General features: G+C 51.0%; 1 protein-coding gene across 1 annotated transcript in view; it reads right to left on the bottom strand.

Moving 5' to 3' along the window:
- The window catches only part of ITGB5 (integrin subunit beta 5), a 111828-nt gene that overhangs the window by 14048 nt on the left and 76033 nt on the right, over positions 1–21747 (bottom strand). The window contains exon 10 of the mRNA XM_065876736.1: positions 17191–17620. Coding sequence (XP_065732808.1) covers positions 17191–17620 — 430 coding nt within the window. The remainder of the gene's footprint in view (positions 1–17190; positions 17621–21747) is intronic.

Raw genomic sequence — 21747 nt, 5'->3', positions numbered from 1 at the left:
GACTGTGGCCGGAGGAGCTCAGGCTAACCCCAATCAGCTGCGTGAAAGGCTGGCGGCTGTGCTGGAACCACATTCAAGTGTCACCTTGGGCAAGTCCCTAAACCTGACGATCATTTCCTCATCTGTCAATGAGGGCAATGCCTTCCTCGTGGGAGTGTCATCAGAAATACTGGTGTTAATGCAAATCAGGCAGGCCCCTACCCACAGCAGCCAGCACACGACCGGACCGCCCCTGAAGCTCAGCAAGGAGCTCGGAGGCCGTTGCACTGGACCGCGGTCACAGGGCCGTGCAGGCGTGACCTGGAGAGAGGGTTGAGAAGTCGGGGATCATGCAGTGGGAGGGCACAACCTCTAAACGGGGGGAAGATCAAGGGGGTAGAAAGCAAGGATCTGCAGGAGCGAGGGGCGGGTTGACAGGGGTGGGAGGCGGCCAGCGCCCCTCGTCCTCAGGAAAAGGAGGCGTGGGCGTTCTTTCATGAGGTGGAGGCTGAAGGGGAGCCTGTTTACCATGGAACATGGGTGGTGGCTAACAGAGCAGGGATACAGCGAAACATTTGGAAAATGAGGCAGTAGAGTGTGGTGGTTAACATGTGGCTTCCGAAGTCAGAGAGCCCGGGGTTGGCCTCCTGAATCCATTTACCAGCAGTAAGTGATGTTTAACCCCGCTGCATCTCGGCTCCTTCACTTTAAAATGGGGCCTTATTAAAGATGTTCCCACTCGTAGGGTTGTTGTATGAGTTCAATCACATAACCTGTATAAAGCGCTTAGTGTTTGGCATATAATAAGTGCTCAGTTAATGCTAGCTAGCTTCATCATTGTCGCTGTTATAATGGGAGTGTGTGGGGAGCGGAAGCTTGGAGTAGATAATCTCAGAGAATGGGAGAGGGAATAATTTCTGCGAGCTTGAATCAAAGACTTCCAGGATTAGGGAGTTCCCTGGCAGTCCAGGTGTTAGGACTCAGCACTTTCACTGCTGGGGCCTGGGTTCAGTCCCTGGTCACGGAACCAAGATGCTGCAAGCCGAGCAGCTCAGCCAAATTAAAAAAAACAAAAAACAAGCCTTCCAGGGTTAAAAGCTCCCATAAGGTTATGTAATCCACGCCCAGCCCAAAGCGAGAACACCTAGGGCCTAGTGAAGCTGCTCCCTCAACCCCAGAGCCTTGGCACGGAGGCTGACACCCAACAGCACTGGAGGCCCTGCTTGGGGGGCACTCCAGCCCTCAGCAGGAAGGGGACAGCTAGATGTCTGAGGCACGGCCTATGTGGCCCTCGGCCCCAAGCTGGACTCCGGTCTGCAAAGGCCCAAGGCAGCCCTAGGGTGACCTCAGAGGACCTGCGTGAGGGCTCTGGGGCTGGAGGAAGGAAGGAGCCCGCCTGGGATGAGGCAGAAACAAGAAGTGGGTGTCTTCTCCCCATCCTGGCCCGGTCAGGAGCAAGGGTCATGACCACAGAGACGTCAGACCCTCAGGGTACAAATGTCTCTCCACAGCTGGTCCAAAAATAGTTTCCATCCCACTCAGGAATGCACTGCACTTCCCTTGCTGATCAGCTTCCGCCCCCTCCCCTCGGCCTCCAGGAGGCCTTTCAGGCTGGCAGAGGGCTGAGGAGGGCAGGGCTGCGCTCAGCTCCCCAGCCCCCAGACAGGAATGGCATCTCCCTTGCTCCTGTCTCTCCCTCTCCCTTTCCCACTATCTGCATCCCTCTCTCACACAAGTAGGTACTCTCAGTTTCTGCCTCCCCCAAGCTCCCCCATGGGCACCCCTCCTCCCACAGCCCCAGCACCCTCCTTCCGCAGCCCCAGCATCCTCCTCCCACAGCCCCAGCACCCTCCTCCCACAGCCCCAGCATCCCCCTCCTCCCACAGCCCCAGCACCCCTCCTCCCACAGCCCCAGCATCGTCCTCCTCCCACAGCCCCAGCATCGTCCTCCTCCCACAGCCCCAGCATGCCCCTCCTCCCACAGCCCCAGCATCCCCCTCCTCCCACAGCCCCAGCATCCCCCTCCTCCCACAGCCCCAGCACCCTCCTCCCACAGCCCCAGCACCCTCCTCCCACAACCCCAGCATCCCCCTCCTCCCACAGCCCCAGCACCCTCCTCCCACAGCCCCAGCATCCCCCTCCTCCCACAGCCCCAGCACCCCTCCTCCCACAGCCCCAGCATCGTCCTCCTCCCACAGCCCCAGCATCGTCCTCCTCCCACAGCCCCAGCATCGTCCTCCTCCCACAGCCCCAGCATGCCCCTCCTCCCACAGCCCCAGCATCCCCCTCCTCCCACAGTCCCAGCATCCCCCTCTTCCCACAGCCCCAACACCCCCTCCTCCCACAGTCCCAGCATCCCCCTCCTCCCACAGCCCCAGCACCCTCCTCCCACAGCCCCAGCATGCCCCTCCTCCCACAACCCCAGCATCCCCCTCCTCCCATAGCCCCAGCACCCCTCCTCCCACAGCCCCAGCATCATCCTCCTCCCACAGCCCCAGCATCGTCCTCCTCCCACAGCCCCAGCATCGTCCTCCTCCCACAGCCCCAGCATGCCCCTCCTCCCACAGCCCCAGCATCCCCCTCCTCCCACAGTCCCAGCATCCCCCTCTTCCCACAGCCCCAACACCCCTCCTCCCACAGTCCCAGCATCCCCCTCCTCCCACAGCCCCAGCATCCCCCTCCTCCCACAGCCCCAGCATGCCCCTCCTCCCACAGCCCCAGCATCCCCCTCCTCCCACAGCCCCAGCATCCCTCCTCCCACAGCCCTCTGTCTGCCCATCGTCTTCCCCTCCTCTCTCCCCTCTTCTCAGGACAGGCAGCGGGTAAACAGGAAGTGGTTAAGAGAAAAAAGAAAAGGAATCGCTGTGGGCTGGAAAGCCTCTGCTCATTTGGGTGAGTTCCCTGCCTCGGAAGCCAGGTCTTGTCTGCGACGTGGACACCTCTGGGTGACAGCCTGGGCCCCGCTCCTGGAACTCTCTAACAGCCGTCTTAAAAAGGGCAGGAAAACCAACCAGAGCTTTCTGTGCCTCCAGCCACCGGTGTCTGTGTCAGGGGTCCCAAGACGCTGCTGAGCCAGAGGAGGCACACGGCCCCGCCCTCCTTAGCATCAGGTTGGGGTTGGGAGCTGCTCCCCGAGAGCCTGTGAACGTAGACGTCCTGGGCACTCACACAATCTCCATGGGGAACCACAGCCAAGGGCGGGCTGACCTGTGGCCAAACGCACACACAACGCTTCTAGAGCGCCCGGCCTCTGTGTCGGGGCTTTGGACTGGGAAGGGGAAATCCCTCCTAAGAGGCGTTCTTTCTGGTACCTGGCTGACAAGCAAGTGAGGGCCGGGTGTTCTCAGTGTCCCCGGGTCTGGTCCCCGTGGGAACGCGCCCCTCCCACTGTCTCAGTGTTCCCTTCCATGCACTGGCTTTGGTGCCAGAAAAAGTAGAGAACAGAGATTCTGGAAATGCACAGGACTTCTACCCAGTTCCCTCATGAGGGATCTTAGCCTGACTCTGGGCACCTCAGCAGAAACTAAATAAACCTCCAGGGTCAAGAGAGAAGTCACTCTTGAAAGGTTGTGTCCTTCTCACCACAGGCTTCCCGAGCCTGTAAACACAGTCTGTTCTTGCCAAGGATGAGTTACTGGCGAGAGAACTTGCCAACTAAGGGCTGCTCCTCTCAGAGACAGCACAGCTCTCCTCGCTCATCACCAACCCCGGAAGGCAGCTCTCACAGAGTCTCCTCAGACCAACTCGGTCTCACCCTTGTCACTACTTGGAAGCCCTCGGCTGGGGACGCGTCTTCTGGACGGGAGCTACCGTGCAGCCTGACCTAGCTACTTGCTGGCTCTGGACAGCAGTCCACTTTCTTCATCGATCAAAGAGGGATGGTGGTTTGTCTACCTAATGGGATTGGGGGAATTCTTTGTAAATGTGGAATAAAGAAATGTATGCTTTCAAGAAATTTCTAATTTCACTGAGAAATCAAGTCATTAAAATCTCTTAATAGAGAAACTTGATGGAGCACTTACAACAGGACAGGCATTGTTCTAAGCACTTGACTTGGATTTTCTCATTAGTAGTCCTAATCGCCCTACGTGGTGGTACGATTATTACCCTCATTTTTGCAAATACAGAAATGAGGCACAGCAGGCAGGTGTCAGGGCTGGGATTCGAACCACATTTGTTTGTCTCTGGAGCCCATATTCCTAACCACTATGTGTACTGCCTCTCCAGTATAATCTAGGCATGACTAAGTGATAAAAATTAACACAACACGTAGGATAAATGTCCAAGGTGACCCAGGGTGTTTTATAGTTTAAAAATATGCAACAGATCCATCCCCAAGGCTAGCTCTTTTAATCACTGATCATTAAATCACTCTTGGCCTCCATTTTCCTATCTGTAAAGTAAGGGCGGTAACTACGTGAGCTCTACCATTCCTCCACCGCTGACATTTGCTGTTCTCGGTCAGAGCAGGAGAAATCTGGAGAGCCTGGTACAGACTCCGGCTTAAGCTACAGGTTACGGAATAGTAGAGGAGAGAAGGCATTTTGGGTGCAAAAACCAGGATGCATTCAATTGTGAGGATGAATACATAGAGTGCACAGCTTGGAAGGGAAGTATTTGAAAAGGAGAGTTTGACGAGAATGGGTACCCGGGGGGTAGACATGGGCCTGTTTGTATGCATGTGTGTTTGTAAGTGTGTACGTATATAAAAAGACAGAAGGAAGGGAGGGAAGGAAGGAAGGGAAAAAGGGAGGGAGGTTGACTGTGGAGGAAAGAAGACCTTAGGGCTAGATTGAGGAGTTTGAATTTATCCTGTAGTCCCAAACGTCCTGACAATAAACTCCCATCACTAGAGGGAAAATGAGAGCCTCAGCTGGACGCTGCAGCGTTCTCCTGGTTGAGTACTCCTGCTATGGTCTGCCCCTTCCCCAAGTTACTGTCCACATGGCCTCCTCCATCATTTTCCTAAAATGTAAACTACGTGATGACACTCTTTTGCTTAAAATCCTTCAATGGCTCCTCACCGCCAAAAGCACAGCTTCCACATGTAAACTTTGTGCCCAACATACAAGCCTGTTAGGAGGCCTACCTCTTACATCTCTTCACTTGCCCCTGTGCCCCCAGGCATCCCAGGCTCTGGTCATTTCAAACCACTCCAAGCCTCTCAAACATGCTGAACTTTAGCATATTTTTGTTTTGAAACAATTACTTTGGCTACAGCATGGGGAGCAGATGAACTTGGATGGTGGTAGCACAGATGGGGAGAAGACGAATTTCAAAGAAATATGAGGTGAGTGGACAAGACTTACAACAGGACAGGCACTGTTCTAAGCACTTGACTTGGATTTTCTCGTTAGTAGTCCCAATCGCCCTAGGTGGTGGTACGAATATTATCCTAATTTTTTAAAATATGGAAAACGAGGCACAGAGAAGCCAAGTAATTTATCCAAAGTCACACAGCAGGCAGGTGTCAGAGCTGGGATTTGAACTACATTTGTTTGGAACCCATATTCCTAACCACTATGCGTACTGCCTCTCCAGTATAATCCAGGTGTGACTCAGTGATAAAAATTAAAACAACACATAGGATAAATGTTCAAGGTGACCTAGGGTGTTTTAGAGTTTAAAAATGTGCAACAGATCCATCCCCAAGGCTGGCAGATGGAACGTAGGAGTTGAGGAGAAGGTAGGAAAAAGGATAATTCCTGGGTTTCTGGCTCGTACAGCTGGATGAAAGGTGGAGACAAGGAAAATCAGGAGAGGACGACAGCTGAGAGGAAGATCATGAAATCAGTCTGAGACATCCTGAGACCCAGGTTCATTTAAGACATCCAAGTGGAGCTAAAGGGAGCCTGGGAGCAACACAAGGGTAACTGAAGGTGTGGGCACAATGAGATTCCTGAGAGAGACTCTGGGGGAGAAGACGTCTAAGCTGTGCCTTGGACAATCTCAGCACTGAATGGACTGCCAGAGGAGAAGGATCCCACAAAAGAGCCTACGGTTTTGGGGCTTCCCTGGTGGCGCAGTGGTTGGGAGTCCGCCTGCCGATGCAGGGGACACGGGTTTGTGCCCCGGTCCGGGAGGATCCCACGTGCCGTGGAGCGGCTGGGCCCGTGAGCCATGGCCGCTGAGCCTGCACGTCCGGAGCCTGTGCTCCGCAGCGGGAGGGGCCACGACAGTGAGAGGCTCGCGTACCGCAAAAAATAAGAAAAAAAAAAAGAGCCTACGGTTTTGACTGACAGTGGGGAGAGAGCTTTTCCAGGTGGGCGTGGTCAATAACGTCAGCTGTCACTCAACAGTCAAGTAAGATGAGAGCCGAACAAGCCTAAGATGCAGCAGGACACAGCCATTCAGGACCTGGAAGACCGGTTTTGGTGGAATCATGGGCCTGAATCCAAATTGGACTATGATGAAGGCTGCCTGGGAGGCGATACATGAAGTCAGTGGGTATAGACAAATGTTTTGAGGAATACGGCTGTGAATATGGAGGAAAGAGGAGCTTGCAGCGGGGGCGGCGGGGAGGGTAAGGGTTTCTCTTTTTCTGTTCTTTTCTTTCTTTTTTTTTTTTTTTTTAAGACTGGAGAGTCCTGGCATGTTCTAAACCTGACCAGAAGACTTGGTTAACAGGGAGAGTATAGATATACAATCACTTATCACACGGATATATTTGTTTATGCATTTGCCTCATCTCATTGGCTTGCAAACCCATACAAAATCAAAGACGGTGTTTTATTTTTGTTTGCCTAACGCCCAGCATGGTGTCGGGCACACGGTAGATGCTAAGAACGTGTTGTTGACTGGTGGAGGCTGTGAGTGACATCAGGACAAGCCTGAAGTCCTGGGGAAGATGCCCGATGCTGGAAATTAGAAAAGGAATGAAGTATTGTTGATGCTTATAAACTTAGGTGTGATTCTTGAGAGATTTCAAATTCTTAACAAATGCCCAAGGATCCCAGAGACCTGAGGATGACACGAGAAATAAAGACTAGGAATTCTCTTTCCTGTGGCAACCACGGTCACGGTTGAACAGAAGTCACAGGCTTTGCACCCGATCGTGTTCTTGCATATTGTTCAGATTTCTCCAGCAAAACGCTCTTCAGAGATGCGAACAATGACGTATCCTCAGTCTCAGGGCTCGCTGCTCCTCTGTCCTTGGCTTAGTGTCAACGAACCAGGCCTGACAAGCTCAACTGAAGGTGCTCCCTGATAGGTGATGCCCTGACAAGCCCCTTACCCTTTGCCTTCATCTGCTGAACTGCATGTTGCATTCTGTATCTGATCAGCAAAATATGACCACTACTAAGCAAATGAGGTGATGCTGCTTTAAGCTAAGCTTCCCCAAACCTCTAGAATACTTTGAGATGATAGCTCTGGCTAGAAAGCCAAGACTCCACTGTCAAAGGCAACAGAGCTCTGTCAAAGGATATCTTTGCCTTTCTGGTCTTAGCACCTGGTTTCTCGATGCCGATGCCCAGCTGCCACGTCCCTCTAATTACTACTGCATTCCACACGAGGGCACCAAGGGAAGGACTTGGTGTCTGGCCCAACTCTATCCATCACAGGGAGATTAAGGCAACGGAGGGAAGATGGAAAATCCTGAGTTCCTTAATAAACTCACCTTTCCAGTTTCAAAGGAGTGTGATGAACCATAGTCCTCACAGGACCCTAAGAATGCTGGCAGGCACTTCTGGGGAAATGCCAACAGCATCTGGGGAGACATGAACTCACTCCCCTTTCCCCTGGTCACTGCAACAGGATGAGAGGGTTACTATTTTCAACCTGGAAAACTCTCATGTTGCTGTAGCTGGTTAACAGTTGCCATATCCCACCCTCGGTTGGCCACTGTTCAGAGCCTGAAGCAGAACTCTCAATGGACACAGCTGGTCTGGAATGTCACATGAGTGGGCCACGCTGAAGCTTGGCTGCCGGGAGCCCAGCCAAGCCAGGAGATGGCAGGAAGCAGCCGCCCAGAGAAGAGCATCCCCTGAGGGTTAGGGTAGGTGAGCTTTTCTTAGGCCAAGGCTTTGGGCCAACCACCAGCGGGGAGCATGGCCAACATGCCAGTCTTCTCAGCCACAGCCTCCACCACACACGGCTGATCAGTAACAGCCACCTCAGTCTCCTGGTAGAGGAACAACCACCAAATGAGATCATGCATGCCAAGAGTGTTTTATACATTAGAAGAGGCTAACAAAGGCTCATTTAAGGAAAGTGGGTCCAGCCTAATCAATAACAGCAGCCAGACACCCACTGACTACTAAGAGGAACACTCTGTGCCTTTCATCAAATAATAGTCATGAAGGGACAGTACTTCGGCTGGTCTCTTGCTCTGCGTGTGTCCTTCGGCCTGGTCTGCTATGTCTGATCTATCCTTATGTAACCCAGAGAAACTCACTTAGCAAAACAGAGACTAAAAGTTTCCTAAAATTTTTGACCAGAATAAAAGAGCACTTATGAGGTAAGACTTGGAAAATGTGGGCTAAATGCTTCAGTGGTGGCAGGAAGGGCTGAGCTGGTATTGAAGAGATTTGGGAAGGGTCTCAAGCTAATCCAAATGAGTAAAATCTGGTGGAGATGAGGAAACTATTTACTTACAAGGTTCTCCTCGTCTGAATCTATAATCAAGAATCTCAAGGTGCTTTAAGTCCAGGTTCTGGGCCTCAGTTTCCCACAATGTAAACAGCCAATGCAGGTAACAGACAGTCGACCCACTGTGTGTGACTGGTGGTGGTAGAAAAGGCAGAAGATGCAAATAATCCCACAATTCTGTGCTTGCTCATGAAGAGCACAAAATACTAACCAATTAGCCTCAGTGTGTTTCCAAGGAAACACATCTCAATATACTAAAAGAGTGTGTTAAAATAGATCCTATTTATTAGGATTATCATCATTATTATTACAATGTTTGCCTAAAGGCCAATGATGTGATGTCAAATAACATACCAACCTGGGGAGTATATTCCTGTAGCTTAAGGATGGTGGGCCATCTGATGAAGACTTTTGGGGGTGATGGTTGTGGGCTGAGGGGCAGGGCTCAGGAAGGTGTCCAGGAGAGAGTGGAACCGAGCAGGACCCTGTGTGGTCTTCCAGGGACAGACCTTCCCCCTGCCCTGTGTCCTCCAACTCTTTGTTTGTAGAAAAGCTTTAACCTCCCAAGGCTTCCCAAGTTCCAAAGAGCAAATTTAATCAGAGAAGTGAAAAAATGCAGGAACAAAGGAACGCGGTCAAGCGAGACAAAATAATTGTTTAGCCATAAAACAAAGTCAAGGACCCTTGGCTCCTCCTCAAGGGCTATAGATGACATCCTGAGCCATATCCTTGAGTTGTTTTGCAGAAACTAAACCCCTCCCCAGGTAGAGGAAGTTGACTGCATGCTGAGCACCAGCACATGGACCCCAGACCAGTTGGAGGCAGAAAACTGATAACTGAGATTTCCCAAAATATGACCCTGTTACCTCAACACAAGCCAATCAGAAGAATGCCCATAAGCTGATCAGACACTCTGCAAGCCTCACCCCAACACTGCCTTTATAAACCCTTCCCTGAAAGCCCTTAGGGTCTTTTGAGCATGAGCTGCCCATTCTCCTTGCTCGGCACCTGCGATAAACACTGTGCTTTCCTTCACCACAACCCAGTGTCAGTAGATTGGCTGTGATGCATGTCACCCCAGTTCCTTTCATTAACAAGAAGATGCAAAACTTCTGGCAGACTGAACTCACTCAGAGCAACTTCCAGACACCAGCGAGCGTTTGGATCTGGGTGGAGTCCTTAGGTCAGTGTTCTGACAGTCAGGAACACTTACCCCAAAGGAAAACAGGGCTCCATCCAATCCCACCCCACCCCACCCAAAGCACTGAGCAGCAGAGTCCTATAACCAGTTATGTCACAGTTTCCAAAATCAAGACCAAACTCTAAGTGACAGCTCAACACCCAAGAAATAGAAACAAAGGAGCCTTACGAATAACTATTTCAGTCACCAGAGGTCTCTCATCCTTTTCAATTTAACTAAGAATGGAAAGTTTTCTAATGTGTTATTTATTCTACAGTATCAAAAAGTTAATGCCACCCAATTCTATACATGACTAACATCTTATCTTTGGCATTTCTCATGGTTTTCCTAGGATTTTCCTTTTTTTTAAAAAAAAAAAGTTTCATTATTTCCTTCACAAGCCAAACTCCATGACCTTGGATCAGGCCTGAAGTTCAAAGGCAAGAGCAGAGTCCTCATCCCAAGCTCCCCTGTCTGCACACTTCCTTTCTAAATAGACAGAAAAGGGCGGTGAGGTGAAAGCCGGTGCTCAGATGACTCCATTTTTCACAATCACTGGTAAATTGTTGCTTAAGATGTTTCTGGAATCAGGATCTGAGCAGTGAGCAAGGGCAGTAAGGAAACTCCATTCCCGGAGCTGAGCTCAGCGCATGCAACAAGGCAGGTTCTCAAAACGGCTTGCCAACAGGCTTCTTATCTTTCAAGATCTCACACAAGTCTGGATGGTGGAAGTAAGTGGTTCATATGCTCATTCCTCAATCGAAGAAAGTTTCTGAGGAGTGGAAAATTCTAGGGACAACAAACATTTAGAAATTAATTCAATACCGTGAGCAACTCCAACTCTGTACCCCTGGTACCCAGTACAAAACCTGGCACATGAGGAATGCTCAGTGAGCTCTTGAATGACATGAAGGCAGCACTCTACCTAAAACAAAATGACCTCAGTGACAGACCAGTATCTGCAGCTGCACCAAGGTCAGACACGTACTACACTACAGTTTTTCCAAAGAGCTTTCTCCAACCTCAGGCTGCAAGAGGCTGGATGACTCCAGAGCGGAGCAGCCCAGCTCACCTGGTTCATGCAGCCAGTCTGAAAGGTGCATTGTTTTGTTATGTGACAAAGCCCTAAATTTCGGTACCTTGTTGCCTTTCAAATGAACTTGAGCAGTATCTGGATGCAGATGGAATTCTTAGAGAATTCCTGACCATTAGATAGATGCCTATTGAGAACTTCTGAAACCAGCCTCTTCTGATGCCATGAATGTCTCTGATGCGTATCTTTGTGGAAGAAAATCTTCCTCCATGAAGGGAGGGAGGAGGAGGACAGCTCAAAACATTTACTCCACACCCTGAGTGGGGAGGCAGAGTCCAAGGAGCTTTACAGTTATTGTCCTATTTGATGCTTACAACAACCCTCTGGGGTATTTGACAGATAAGAGAATTTGTCAGAGAGGGTAAGTGAAGAGTCCAAGGTCAGAGGTGGAAAGGGGGAATGCCAGGTTTAGAATCCAGATTTGAACACGCACTGGTCCTCGAAGGTCCTGGTAAGTGGTCTTTTGTGGAAGTATCTTTACTAATTACGGGTGTATCATTCCTTACAATCATAGTTACTGAAGAATACTGTATCAAGTTCTGTTCTCATAGCCACCATATTCTGAGTACTCCAAAATGGAAGATGACTCTCCTGGTCTCTGCTGTCATGTGCATAATTAGGATTTCCATATTACCAGATAAAGCACACTGCTATGAGGGTACTCTTTAGAGGGAGAGGAGACCTTTCTCTATAATGCATCTTTGTATTTGCAAATAGCATCCGGGTAAACCATCAAGAAACTGACTACAGACTAATATACATGAAAAGATGTGAAGAATTTTCTAGGCCATCCCACCTGAGGCACACAGTGGTAGCAATGCTACCAAGAGGCCCCTTTCTTCTTGGGAAATTAAATATGTCAAATCTTGGTTCATTCAAAAGGTACTTTTTGAGGCCTTTGTCATGGAGCCGCATTCCAGAAGGTCCTATAAGTCATTTATGAAATATGCAAATTGCAATGCAGTGACAGAAGGTAGAGCTGTGACCACAGTCCCAGAGATGGCCACCAGGATATTTACTGTGAGTGTGAAAATTACATTTCTGAAGAAAACGGTATGAATAGGGCGAGAGGTATTTTTATAAACATATCTGGATAACTGTTGCCATGGAGGTGTTTCACCTGGCAAGAATCGGGAAGTCCAAAGCTAGGGCTTAATGTCAGAGGTGCTTTTACCAGGAGAGGCTTAACATAACCTTGTGACACTTTCTGGAAAACATCAGCCCAGACCAGCAACCTGTGTTTGGATGCCGGCTCTGGCCACTAGGAATGATGCCACTAGGGTCACTCTCCATATTTTTTTTTACATCTGAGAGAAAACTCTGCAGTGGCCCCTTGACCTCTCTAATTGCCTGCCACATATTAAAGGATTCATATATATTTGTATGGACAAACTGGCCAAAAAACCTATTAGATGAAGTAAAATATATGAGACCTTACTTACATATACTTTTGGGATCTCACAGTCACAAGACCAAAAGCGTTCTGTTCAAAATTCTGTATTCTATTTGATGTAAATGTTCTCAATATATGAAACCCAAGAAGTAGACTATTAGCAAATTATTCCATGTACGCCGGTGCATGCATTTTAAGTACAGAGACTGCTGGAAGCATCAGGGCTGCGACTGATTTCAACAGTTTACCATAACGGAGTAACTCAAATCCCAGGAAATGCACTGTCTGGATACAGAAACCAACAAAGAACAACAAAGTTTGAGCAGTAACCTTTAATTACATTGAAAACAACTTAACAGACCATGTCCTTCTTCACATGTTCTATTAGCAGAGGGATTCTGAAGGGTCAACACTTTATGAGACTCAAAAGAACAGAAGCCCTCACAATGGCCCCATAGCTCCCTTTGTACACACAGGAGTAGTCTACGGACAGAACCACTCTCTAAGTTATGCTGCCTCTAGAAACCAGACGGAGAAACTGCAGCCCTGGCTGCACACACATTCCCATGACAGTGTGTCACAAAAGTTAAGAACCAAGCTGTTCAACTGCTTCCAGACCTTAGTCAGACTTGCTTCACTACTAACTTTTATGATGTATAACGTATCACAAGCCTGTAATCTCTAGCCCGTCCCCTCGGTCCTGTCTCTTGGTTGGAGGTAAGGACCGGAGCCTCTTACAGACGGAAAGACCAGAGAGAATTGGAGGAGCTTCTCTCCAGGATGTCCCCACTGGTCCTGGCCTGGCTCTGCCTCAGCCCCCGTCTGAAGATGGACCAGAACCATGCAGCCACCGTGGGCCCAGCTGCAGGGGGAAGGGCTGAGAAACACTGAGAGAACGCTTAAGTCAGCTGCTTTTGAGTCTCCGAGTCAGCATCTTCAAGACCAGAGTCATTGTTGAGAAATAAGACTTCTCCCCCACAAAAACCCCGAATGTAACAGTGATCCAAGAGCTCAAAACCAGCGGGCCAAATTCCGGAGAGGGAGCCCAAAGCTGACCACGGGAACAAGGAACTGGGGGCGGATCCCTCACCCACCCGCTGCTGCCTCCTGAACAAGCTGGAGTGTTTGTGAGACAAGGAACAAGGAGCTGGGCGCTACATCGACGGGCCGGGAGGATCAGTCCTGCCCAGAGCTGGGCGTCGTTCCTGGATGATCACACACCACCATGACCTTATTCCAGAAACTACTGTCTCCAGGAAGACCTGGATAGCTTCAACTAGTTGTTGCTTTCACAGTGAAGGGGTGGAGGAGGCTAACTGGGGATGCAGTGGAAAGACAGCCAAGTGTTCTAATTATTGATGTATTCAAGTAATTCAACTTCAGGCACTTCTTAGGATATAATACTATATGAAAAAAAAGCAAGCTACAAAATTGTATACATACACACACTTAGAAAAAATTTAGAAGGAGAACCTCTTAAAGTATGAATGATGGAATGGTGAACAATTTCTTTCTTTGAGGACATTCTAGAACTAAGAATAATCCTACAGCTAGTTGGAGTTATTCTCTTGACTGAGAACACACTTTAGGAAGGGATGCATGTGAACCAGTGAGGGTAAAAGAAGTTCTTTGTCTGGTTCACCAGATGGTTCAAATTAATCCTGGTCACCAAGAAGGAGACAGACAGCTCAGACTGACCACACATCCATCAACTCCCCCTGTATTTTTCAAGCTTTCCAACTTCGGGGGAACGAAAGACATCTCAGCTCAGCAATTCCGAGGAGTTAGTGACTCAAAGCACCGCACATGTGGGAGCCCCGAGGGCATATTTTTAAATTTTATTTTTTTATACAGCAGTTCTTATTAGTTATCTATTTTATACACATTAATGTATATATGTCAATCTCCCAATTCATCACAGCACCACCACCACCCCTGCCACTTTCCCCCCTTGGTGTCCATATGTTTGTTCTCTACATCTGTGTCTCTATTTCTGCCAAGGGCATCTTGAACCTCCTGCTTCCACACCTGGGGACACAAGAGAGTCTCTCAACACGACAGGGCTGGATGGAGCGAAGGGAGGAGCGAGCACCCAGCATCTGGCAGGAGCCTGAAATGCAAGACTAGCTCAGGAGGACTGTGGGTGCTGTGCGTATTCACTCAGCTACAGAATACTCCAATTTCCAAAATGACCGGTTTTCCTTACCAAGGCCTCTCGCACCTCATGTACCACCCGCCCCACACCTCCAGGCTCTGTGCTGTATTATTTTCGGAGGCACATGACATCTGAGGGAAGGAGGGGAGGCAGCCCCCATGTGCTGGGCCCTGTTTCCTGCCAACCACCGTGCTGGGTCCTTTATCCACGTCTTCTCTTTCAATTCTCAAAGTGATGCAGAAACAAGGGAGTGCTGGGGTGTTTTTAGAGACAGGAAAACCCAAAGTCCAAGACAACCCAGGCAGTAGGGCTGATAAACCATGGGGATGAGATCTGCACAGATCGTCCAACCTAGCAGCCCTGGCTCCCGGGCAACACAGACACAAGCAGCCTTGCGGACGAAGACACGTCAGAGGATTATTTCTGGTACCTGAGGGGTAAGGAGGGAGCTCCGTGATAATACTTGCTAATATGTCAAAAAAAAAAAAAAAAATTCACGGCTGAAAGGCAATTACAGACACAGCCAGGCTTCTTGGAGCATTTATGGTGGCTGCTAAAGGGAACAGGCAGTCGATCCATCCCGCCGTGCCCGAAGTCCTCAGCAAAGCCCTGACTCACGGGGAAGGCGGCCCCGCCTGCACACCGGACAGCAGCTGTGGCTCCCAGGGGTGTGCGGCACTGACACTTAAAGGAGCCAGTGGTCAGCAAGGCAATGTGCCTTAGACACGTTCTCCTCCTGCTCACAACAGCTCTGTGCCCAAAGTGACACAGGTAGCACGTGGTGGTGCTGGCGGTGGTGGATTTGGGCTCGGCCCTGCCTGATCCTAAGCACTTTTCCTGCTAATCCAGACAGAGCCGTCCCCTGGAACCACCCAGTCTATCAGAAAGAGTGGATCCCTGTGGTCTGATCAGCACATCAAATCCTGACTCTTGCCAGCTAGCTGACTCTTCTATGACATTATACGCCCGACATTTTCTGGAGCAATTCCGAGTTCGAGCATGCTGGTTCCGTTGCACCCATGGGTGTGCTCATACTTGTCTTATGATGCATTCTGCCCCCAGGGGCCTCACGGGCCTACGCTCATCTGTGCAACCCTCTGCACTTGTTTCTCCCGTGGAGGGATGGTTACCCCTCCCGCAGTGACAGATCATTTATATGTTCTGATTTGCTTCCCATGTTTGTGCTTCATCTTCCCCGCCACGCCCTTAAGTGCCTTTTAAATCGACACTTTACCACTGGAAGACCGTTCACAAAGAAGGAATCCTGGAAACAGAATACACAGCAGTAGAAGAAACTACCATCCCGCCTAAAATTGTTCTGCTTACTCGATTTGCAGGTGGCATGGTGTCGGACAGAATGACCCTTTAGAGACACGATTTTACAGTATCTCATCAGAGCGCAACTCCCAGAATGGGAGCTGCCAAGCTGTAATTTAACTGGAACCCACGTAAAGTCCTATATGCTTAGATTCAAAAACTTAAGTGCCTCGACGCGACACAACAGAAACTTGGCTTGGCTATAGTTCATTCAAAATATTAAAAATCTTCAACTTCTGGTATAGTAAAGTTAAAACCAAGTTCAACGGTACGATGTGATTGTTTAACAGGAAAGAAAAAGTGAGTGTTGTTAGGATGTGTTAATGGAAGTGGAACGTTCAGGTCACAGGAAGCAAATGTTTCGCTGAACTCGGGGCTGAGCCCTCGTCACCCAGATGACAAATAACACGCCTGATTCTGAGAGGCACACGTAACAAAATGATAGAGCCTCAGAGAAGGAAGAGACCTGGTGTCTAGCCTGGATAAGAAAAGAGAACAGAGAAACATAAAGAAGTTCTCAGACGTTTGACAGCTTGTCATGTGGAAGAGGCAGCATAAAATGTGAACCGCTGAGCAGAAGTGACTGAGAAACAATCTTCTGTTTCATATAAAAGGAAACTTTCAAATCATATCTATGCGAGGCAGAACGATGGCCCTCAAAGATGTGCACGGCCTAATCCCTGGAATTCATATCAGCGTTACTTTACGTGGTAAGAGGGACCCTGCAGATATGATTAAGTCAAGGATCCTAAGATGGGGAGACTCGTTGGATTATCCCATGGGTCCAGCGCAAATCGCAGGCTCCTTATAAAGAAGAGGCAGGAGCATCAGAGCAAAGCAGAGGTCAGAGTCAGAGACATATCTGAGGATGCTACACAGCTGGCTTCGAAAACAGAGGACGGTGCTACAAGCCAAGGGATGCAAATGGCTTCTAGAAGCTGGAAAGGGCCAGGGAACAGATTCTCCCTTAGAGCTTCTAGAAGGAATGTAGCCCTGCTGACACCTGGATTTTAGCCAAATAACACCTGGATTTTAGCCAATCCATTTCAGACTTCTGACATCCAGAACTAGAATACAATACATTTGTGTTGTTTTAAGCCACTAAGTCTGTGGTAGTTTATTAGAGCAGCCATAGGAGATGAATGTCTAATGGGATGTCTAACAAGGGAATAACCTCTTCTGGCCCCAGGGAGCTCCCTGTCCCCAGGGGCAATCAAGAGGAGGCTGATCACCTGTGTGTCAGGAATGCTGTGTGGTTAAGTCCTGGATGACCCACGGCCGACCCCTCCAACTCTGAGAGTCCACATCACGTAGCAGTGCCATCTCCTGCTTTTGCGTTCGACACACTGGTCCCACCCCCAAGGTTTGCCCTCGTCTTCTCCCAGGAGGACTGTGGCAGTAAGTATAAAGCATGCTTTGGGGATGTCCAAACGGCACTCAGGCCTGTGCCTGGCTCAGAGCAAAAGTGCTTGCGGGGTGCCTACCTGAGCAGAGGACTCCTTTGTTCCTGGCGCAGGAGAAGTTGTCGCACTCGCAGAAGGGCCCATAGATCTTCCCAAACTCGCTCTCGAAGCAGGCGCACTGGTTGCAGCTGCACTGCCCGCGTCCACTGCACAGGGGCTTGCCCTCCGCTTCTCGGCACAGGTTCTGGTGCCCGCTCTGGCTCTCCCCTTCCTGGCACTCGCACCTGGTGCCCAGGTAGCTGGGGTTGCACTCACACAGGCCGCAGACGTAAGTCCCGTTGCCGCTGCACCTGGCGCTGTCCGGCTCCAGCCCCGTGCTGCAGCTACACCCGCAGTGGTAGGCGACCCCCACCTCCAGGCTGTCCCGGAATCCCACAGGCCGCAGGGTGAACACGGGCTGCGCGCGTCTGCCCGGGCAGCTCCGGGCCTCCACCGACACCTCAAAGGATGCCTGCGCAGGAGAAAGAGAGGGGACGTGGTGGCCATGGTGCATCTGGGCCTCCCGCTGTCTGCACCAGCCTCCTGATCAGCCAGGGGCCTGGCCCGAGCACAGTTCCTCCAAGGTCCTCAGTGAAGAACTGGGGCCAAATCCAGCCCCTCCCCACACTCACGGAGGGCCACTCCAACGGCCCGAGGAGGAAGAGGCCCCGGAGACAGCAAGCCCCTTCACTTTACCCAGGAAGGGCGTATTCAGGCGTGCCGACATTTGACAGGCACCATGCTTGATTCTTTAACATTCATCATCTTTTTTACCTCCCAGAGGAAAAGGGCTTCCACAGGAAGGTAGAAAGATTCACTCAAGGTTACAAGGTTCTCTTTCTCCCCTTTTCACTTCTATCCTATGCTCTTCCCATCTCCATTTTGAAAGTCAACAAAATATTCAACAGTTTACCAGGCACCTCCCTCTATGCCAGGTTAGACGTGGCTCCCTGAACTCATGGGGCGCTGTGGTCGAGATGCCCTGGCAACTGCCTGCCCTTCTGCAGAGGTGTTTCCTCCCCTGCTGGAGAAGGGAGAGATGACTCTTGTGTCCCCCTTCCAGCATATCTATCTCCTCACAGACACACCTGGGCCTCCCTCTGCCCCAGTTTCTCTCTGCGTGGTCCTCACAGCTGTGTCTTTCACATATCAGTCCACGGTCCAGAGGTTGTAAAGAAGCAACATTGCCACACACATGGACAGACTTTTTCTTATTGAACAAAGCATGTACAGGAGTGTTGCTAACTCCCGAGCTGCTTATGGGTTGCCATGGAAACAGGCAGCAAGGTGGACCTCGCTGGCAGATGGCAATGGAGGAAAGATGCCTGTTAGCAGCCCACATGGCTGGGATGTGAGGAAAGCAAGGACACTGCTTGCTGTGATTCTCCCAGGGAGTACAGCGTAACTCCACCATCCCCTCCCCGCCACCATGTGGTGAGAATCATCCAGCACGGCCCTCCAAGCAGGGCGCTGTGGAAATCTGCAGATAGGTAGTGGCACACCCTGACCAAACACCATCGTGAAGTCCTTCTCCCCTGAACCAACAGAGGCCTGGTCTCACTCCAGAAACTGACCCACCGCCTCTGGCCCAGACATCTTGCTTTTTCAAAAGGCTCCTCAGAACATTCTGAAACTCAGAACAAGTTAAGAACCACTTTTAGCTACGGGTATTGTTAACTCTATTATTTGGGTTGGAATAGAACTGGTTTTTAAAATCAATAACCTGCTTTACTGGGTACTCTTTAGGTAGTAATGTATATTTCTGGAGAACACTCAAAATATCTTTTTCTAAACGTTCTACAGAGGGCTTCCCTGGTGGCACAGTGGTTGAGAGTCCGCCTGCTGATGCAGGGGACACTGGTTCGTGCCCTGGTCCGGGAAGATCCCACATGCCGCGGAGCGGCTGGGCCCGTGAGCCGTGGCCGCTGAGCCTGCGCGTCCGGAGCCTGTGCTCCACAACGGGAGAGGCCACAGCAGTGAGAGGTCCGCGTACCGCAAAAAAAATAAAATAAACGTTCTACAGATCCTTGTCACTTTGGGATCTTTACTAATTCTAAAAGGCCTCCCCTCTGTGACATCATGGGATGCCCCCCCGCAGGGTGGGAGCCGGAGCGCGTGAGGCTGAGCAGGAGACCCCGCTTCCTAGGTCCTGGAGAGAGTCTGCTTGGCAACAAGACACCAGGAGTCGGCATTAGTGAAGCAGTATCACAGCAGACACCGTCAGACAGGTGCGCTGAGGACAATGACCAGGAGCCAGGGTCAGAGGACGCCGGGCGAAGCAAGCCAGCTGCAGACAGTGGGACGGGCCCACACCCCACCTCCACGTGGGGGGTGGAGGCGGCAAAGGGAGAGACTGGCAAAAAAACGTTCACAACCCGGTTCCAAGGCCCTCAGGTACAGGTGGGCTCTCGAGGTAAGGAAGAAAGATGCGGACCCACCCAGGGCACTGCAATCTGCCTAATGGTTACCAGGTGCTGAGTACTACACGCACCAGGCCCCGTGCTGGGCATTTCCACGCGCATCTCATTTACATGCCCTAGGAGGAGGCATCCTCATTTACCAGAAGGAAAACGGGGTTGGTGGGCTCCGGGAGCTTAGTGCTGGTCACACAGCTGGGGAGGGGTGGGGCTGGGCCTGTGCTCTCCCTGGCATGTCACCTCCTAGAAGTAGGCAGATGTCCAGTGTCCAGACCTGAGTAGAGAGAGAGAGGCCCGGCTCACAGAGGGACCACTAGATGGGAACCCACCCAGTAGTGACCAGAAGCTCCTGGTCAACTTTCAACCTTCCTGCCTTGGGCTGGGGATAACCTGAGCCCGCAGATGGAAGGACAGGGAGGCTGCACCTGACCGAGGTGCCATGGGGCATCAAGAATGTGGAGACAGATGAACATCCCTCCCTCTGAGGCTCGGAGAGACGCCTACTACCTCCCAGGGGAATAACTTTGCTGGACTTGTTAAATGGAAAGCCCGGTCCCCCACAAAGGCCGCTGCGGGTCAGAAGTGGAAAAAATTACAAAGAAACAGCCTGGACCAAGAACCAAAGGCATTTAATTATTGCAAGACTGTGGGGAGTGTCCATCTGTGAGCATAACCTTCCCCCAGGAAAACTTGCCTGCACCAAGGGATCAAGTAACAAGAGAGGGAATTAAATCTCCTGGGCCTCGCAGATGTCTGTGTTTGCTGGAGAGGGAGTGGAAAGGTTGGGGATGCCCCTGAATCAGTGCCGGCAGCTGATCACCCAGGATTCAGAACGATTCACACACTGTCTGCCCAGTCTAACGCCTGGCTTCTAAGCAGGTCCCCGTGGCCTTCTTCAGCCAAAGCTCTGGTCTAACCGAGGTCCAAGCTGTCGGGCCCCATGCAGCCTAGCCTACAGCCGGCCACCTGATAACCAGAGAACAGCTCCGTTTCAGCCACTAAGTCTCAGGTCCTGCTGGGCACAGGAATGCTATAAAAAGCACTTCGGCAACAGCAAGTCAATCTGTTCTGCTACTCCTCCCTTCAGCGTCCATTTCCCTGAGGGCTCAGGAAAGAATCCAGAGAGTCTGTCAGGCAGCTGGAATGAGGCTTCTCTTCCCTTATTACTGTGGACTCTTGAAAGGGAAGGCTCCCCAATTCCAGGAGACTTTCCGTTTTCCCACTCCGAGATTCCAGAGGAAGGTCGCGGACATAGCAGTCCTCCCTCCCGCCCGGTCTTATTATCTGAACCTCATTGGGATGCTCCTGGTTCCCGCACAGGGCTGCCGGCCTGACCACCCTTTCAAAGGGGCTACACAGCCCCCACCCAAACCCACGCTCTGCAAATGCCAAGTCCACTAGGAGCTCGCTGAGACAAAGCGTTGGGCATGGGCAAGGGGTGGAGAGCCCCAGGGGAGGGGCCGGAGAGCAGGACGCTGTGGGAAGCCCCCAACGGGGCTCACTGGGTCCTTTGTACCGGGCGTTAGTGCCAGTCGCACAGCCAGCCACTTGCATACTGATTTGTCAAAGCCAGTTCATGAGAAAACTGACTCCCAGTGGCCAGGCCCACTCAGTCAGCCCCGGTTGATGCTGGGAGGAAAATTAGGGGGAAAAAACAGAAATCACTGGATTTGGGACTGCAAGATTTCATGTAAGGAATATTTCTCTGAGGACAACCTTTGTCCCTCACCCCCTACCACCTCCCCTTGCTTCTTGCCTGGACAGATAGATCTCTTAACCCAGAGGTCACAGGACAGTCACAGAACCGCGGCCTCTGATTGGAAGTGACCATGGAGACGGTGCCCGCCCACCTCCTCCACCTCTGCAGGAAGCTCTGGTTACACAGGGATGAGACCTGCCCGGATGCCCCTTGAACCCAGCTGTCCCAAGGCTCCCCCTCCCCCATGGGCCATGTCCTTATCCACAGGCCAGACCCTGAGATGCACCGGACGGCAGTTACACCCTGCCTGCTTTCCCTAACCCCTCTCTTCCAGTGAGCCCCCGGGCCCTTCTGCTGTGCTCTTTACTCCTGCCTACCCTCCTCGCCATTTCTGACTTACCCAGAGCCCTCCCACTCATGGCACTAAAGAACGGAAATAATGCCTGCCAAATAATGGCCAGACGCCTTAGCTTGGCATGTATG

This window comes from Phocoena phocoena, chromosome 4, assembly GCF_963924675.1.
Source record: "Phocoena phocoena chromosome 4, mPhoPho1.1, whole genome shotgun sequence".
NCBI classification, from domain to species: Eukaryota; Metazoa; Chordata; class Mammalia; order Artiodactyla; family Phocoenidae; genus Phocoena; species Phocoena phocoena.
Note: the sequence above shows the minus strand (reverse complement) of the source record. Positions and strands in the feature narration are given on the sequence as shown.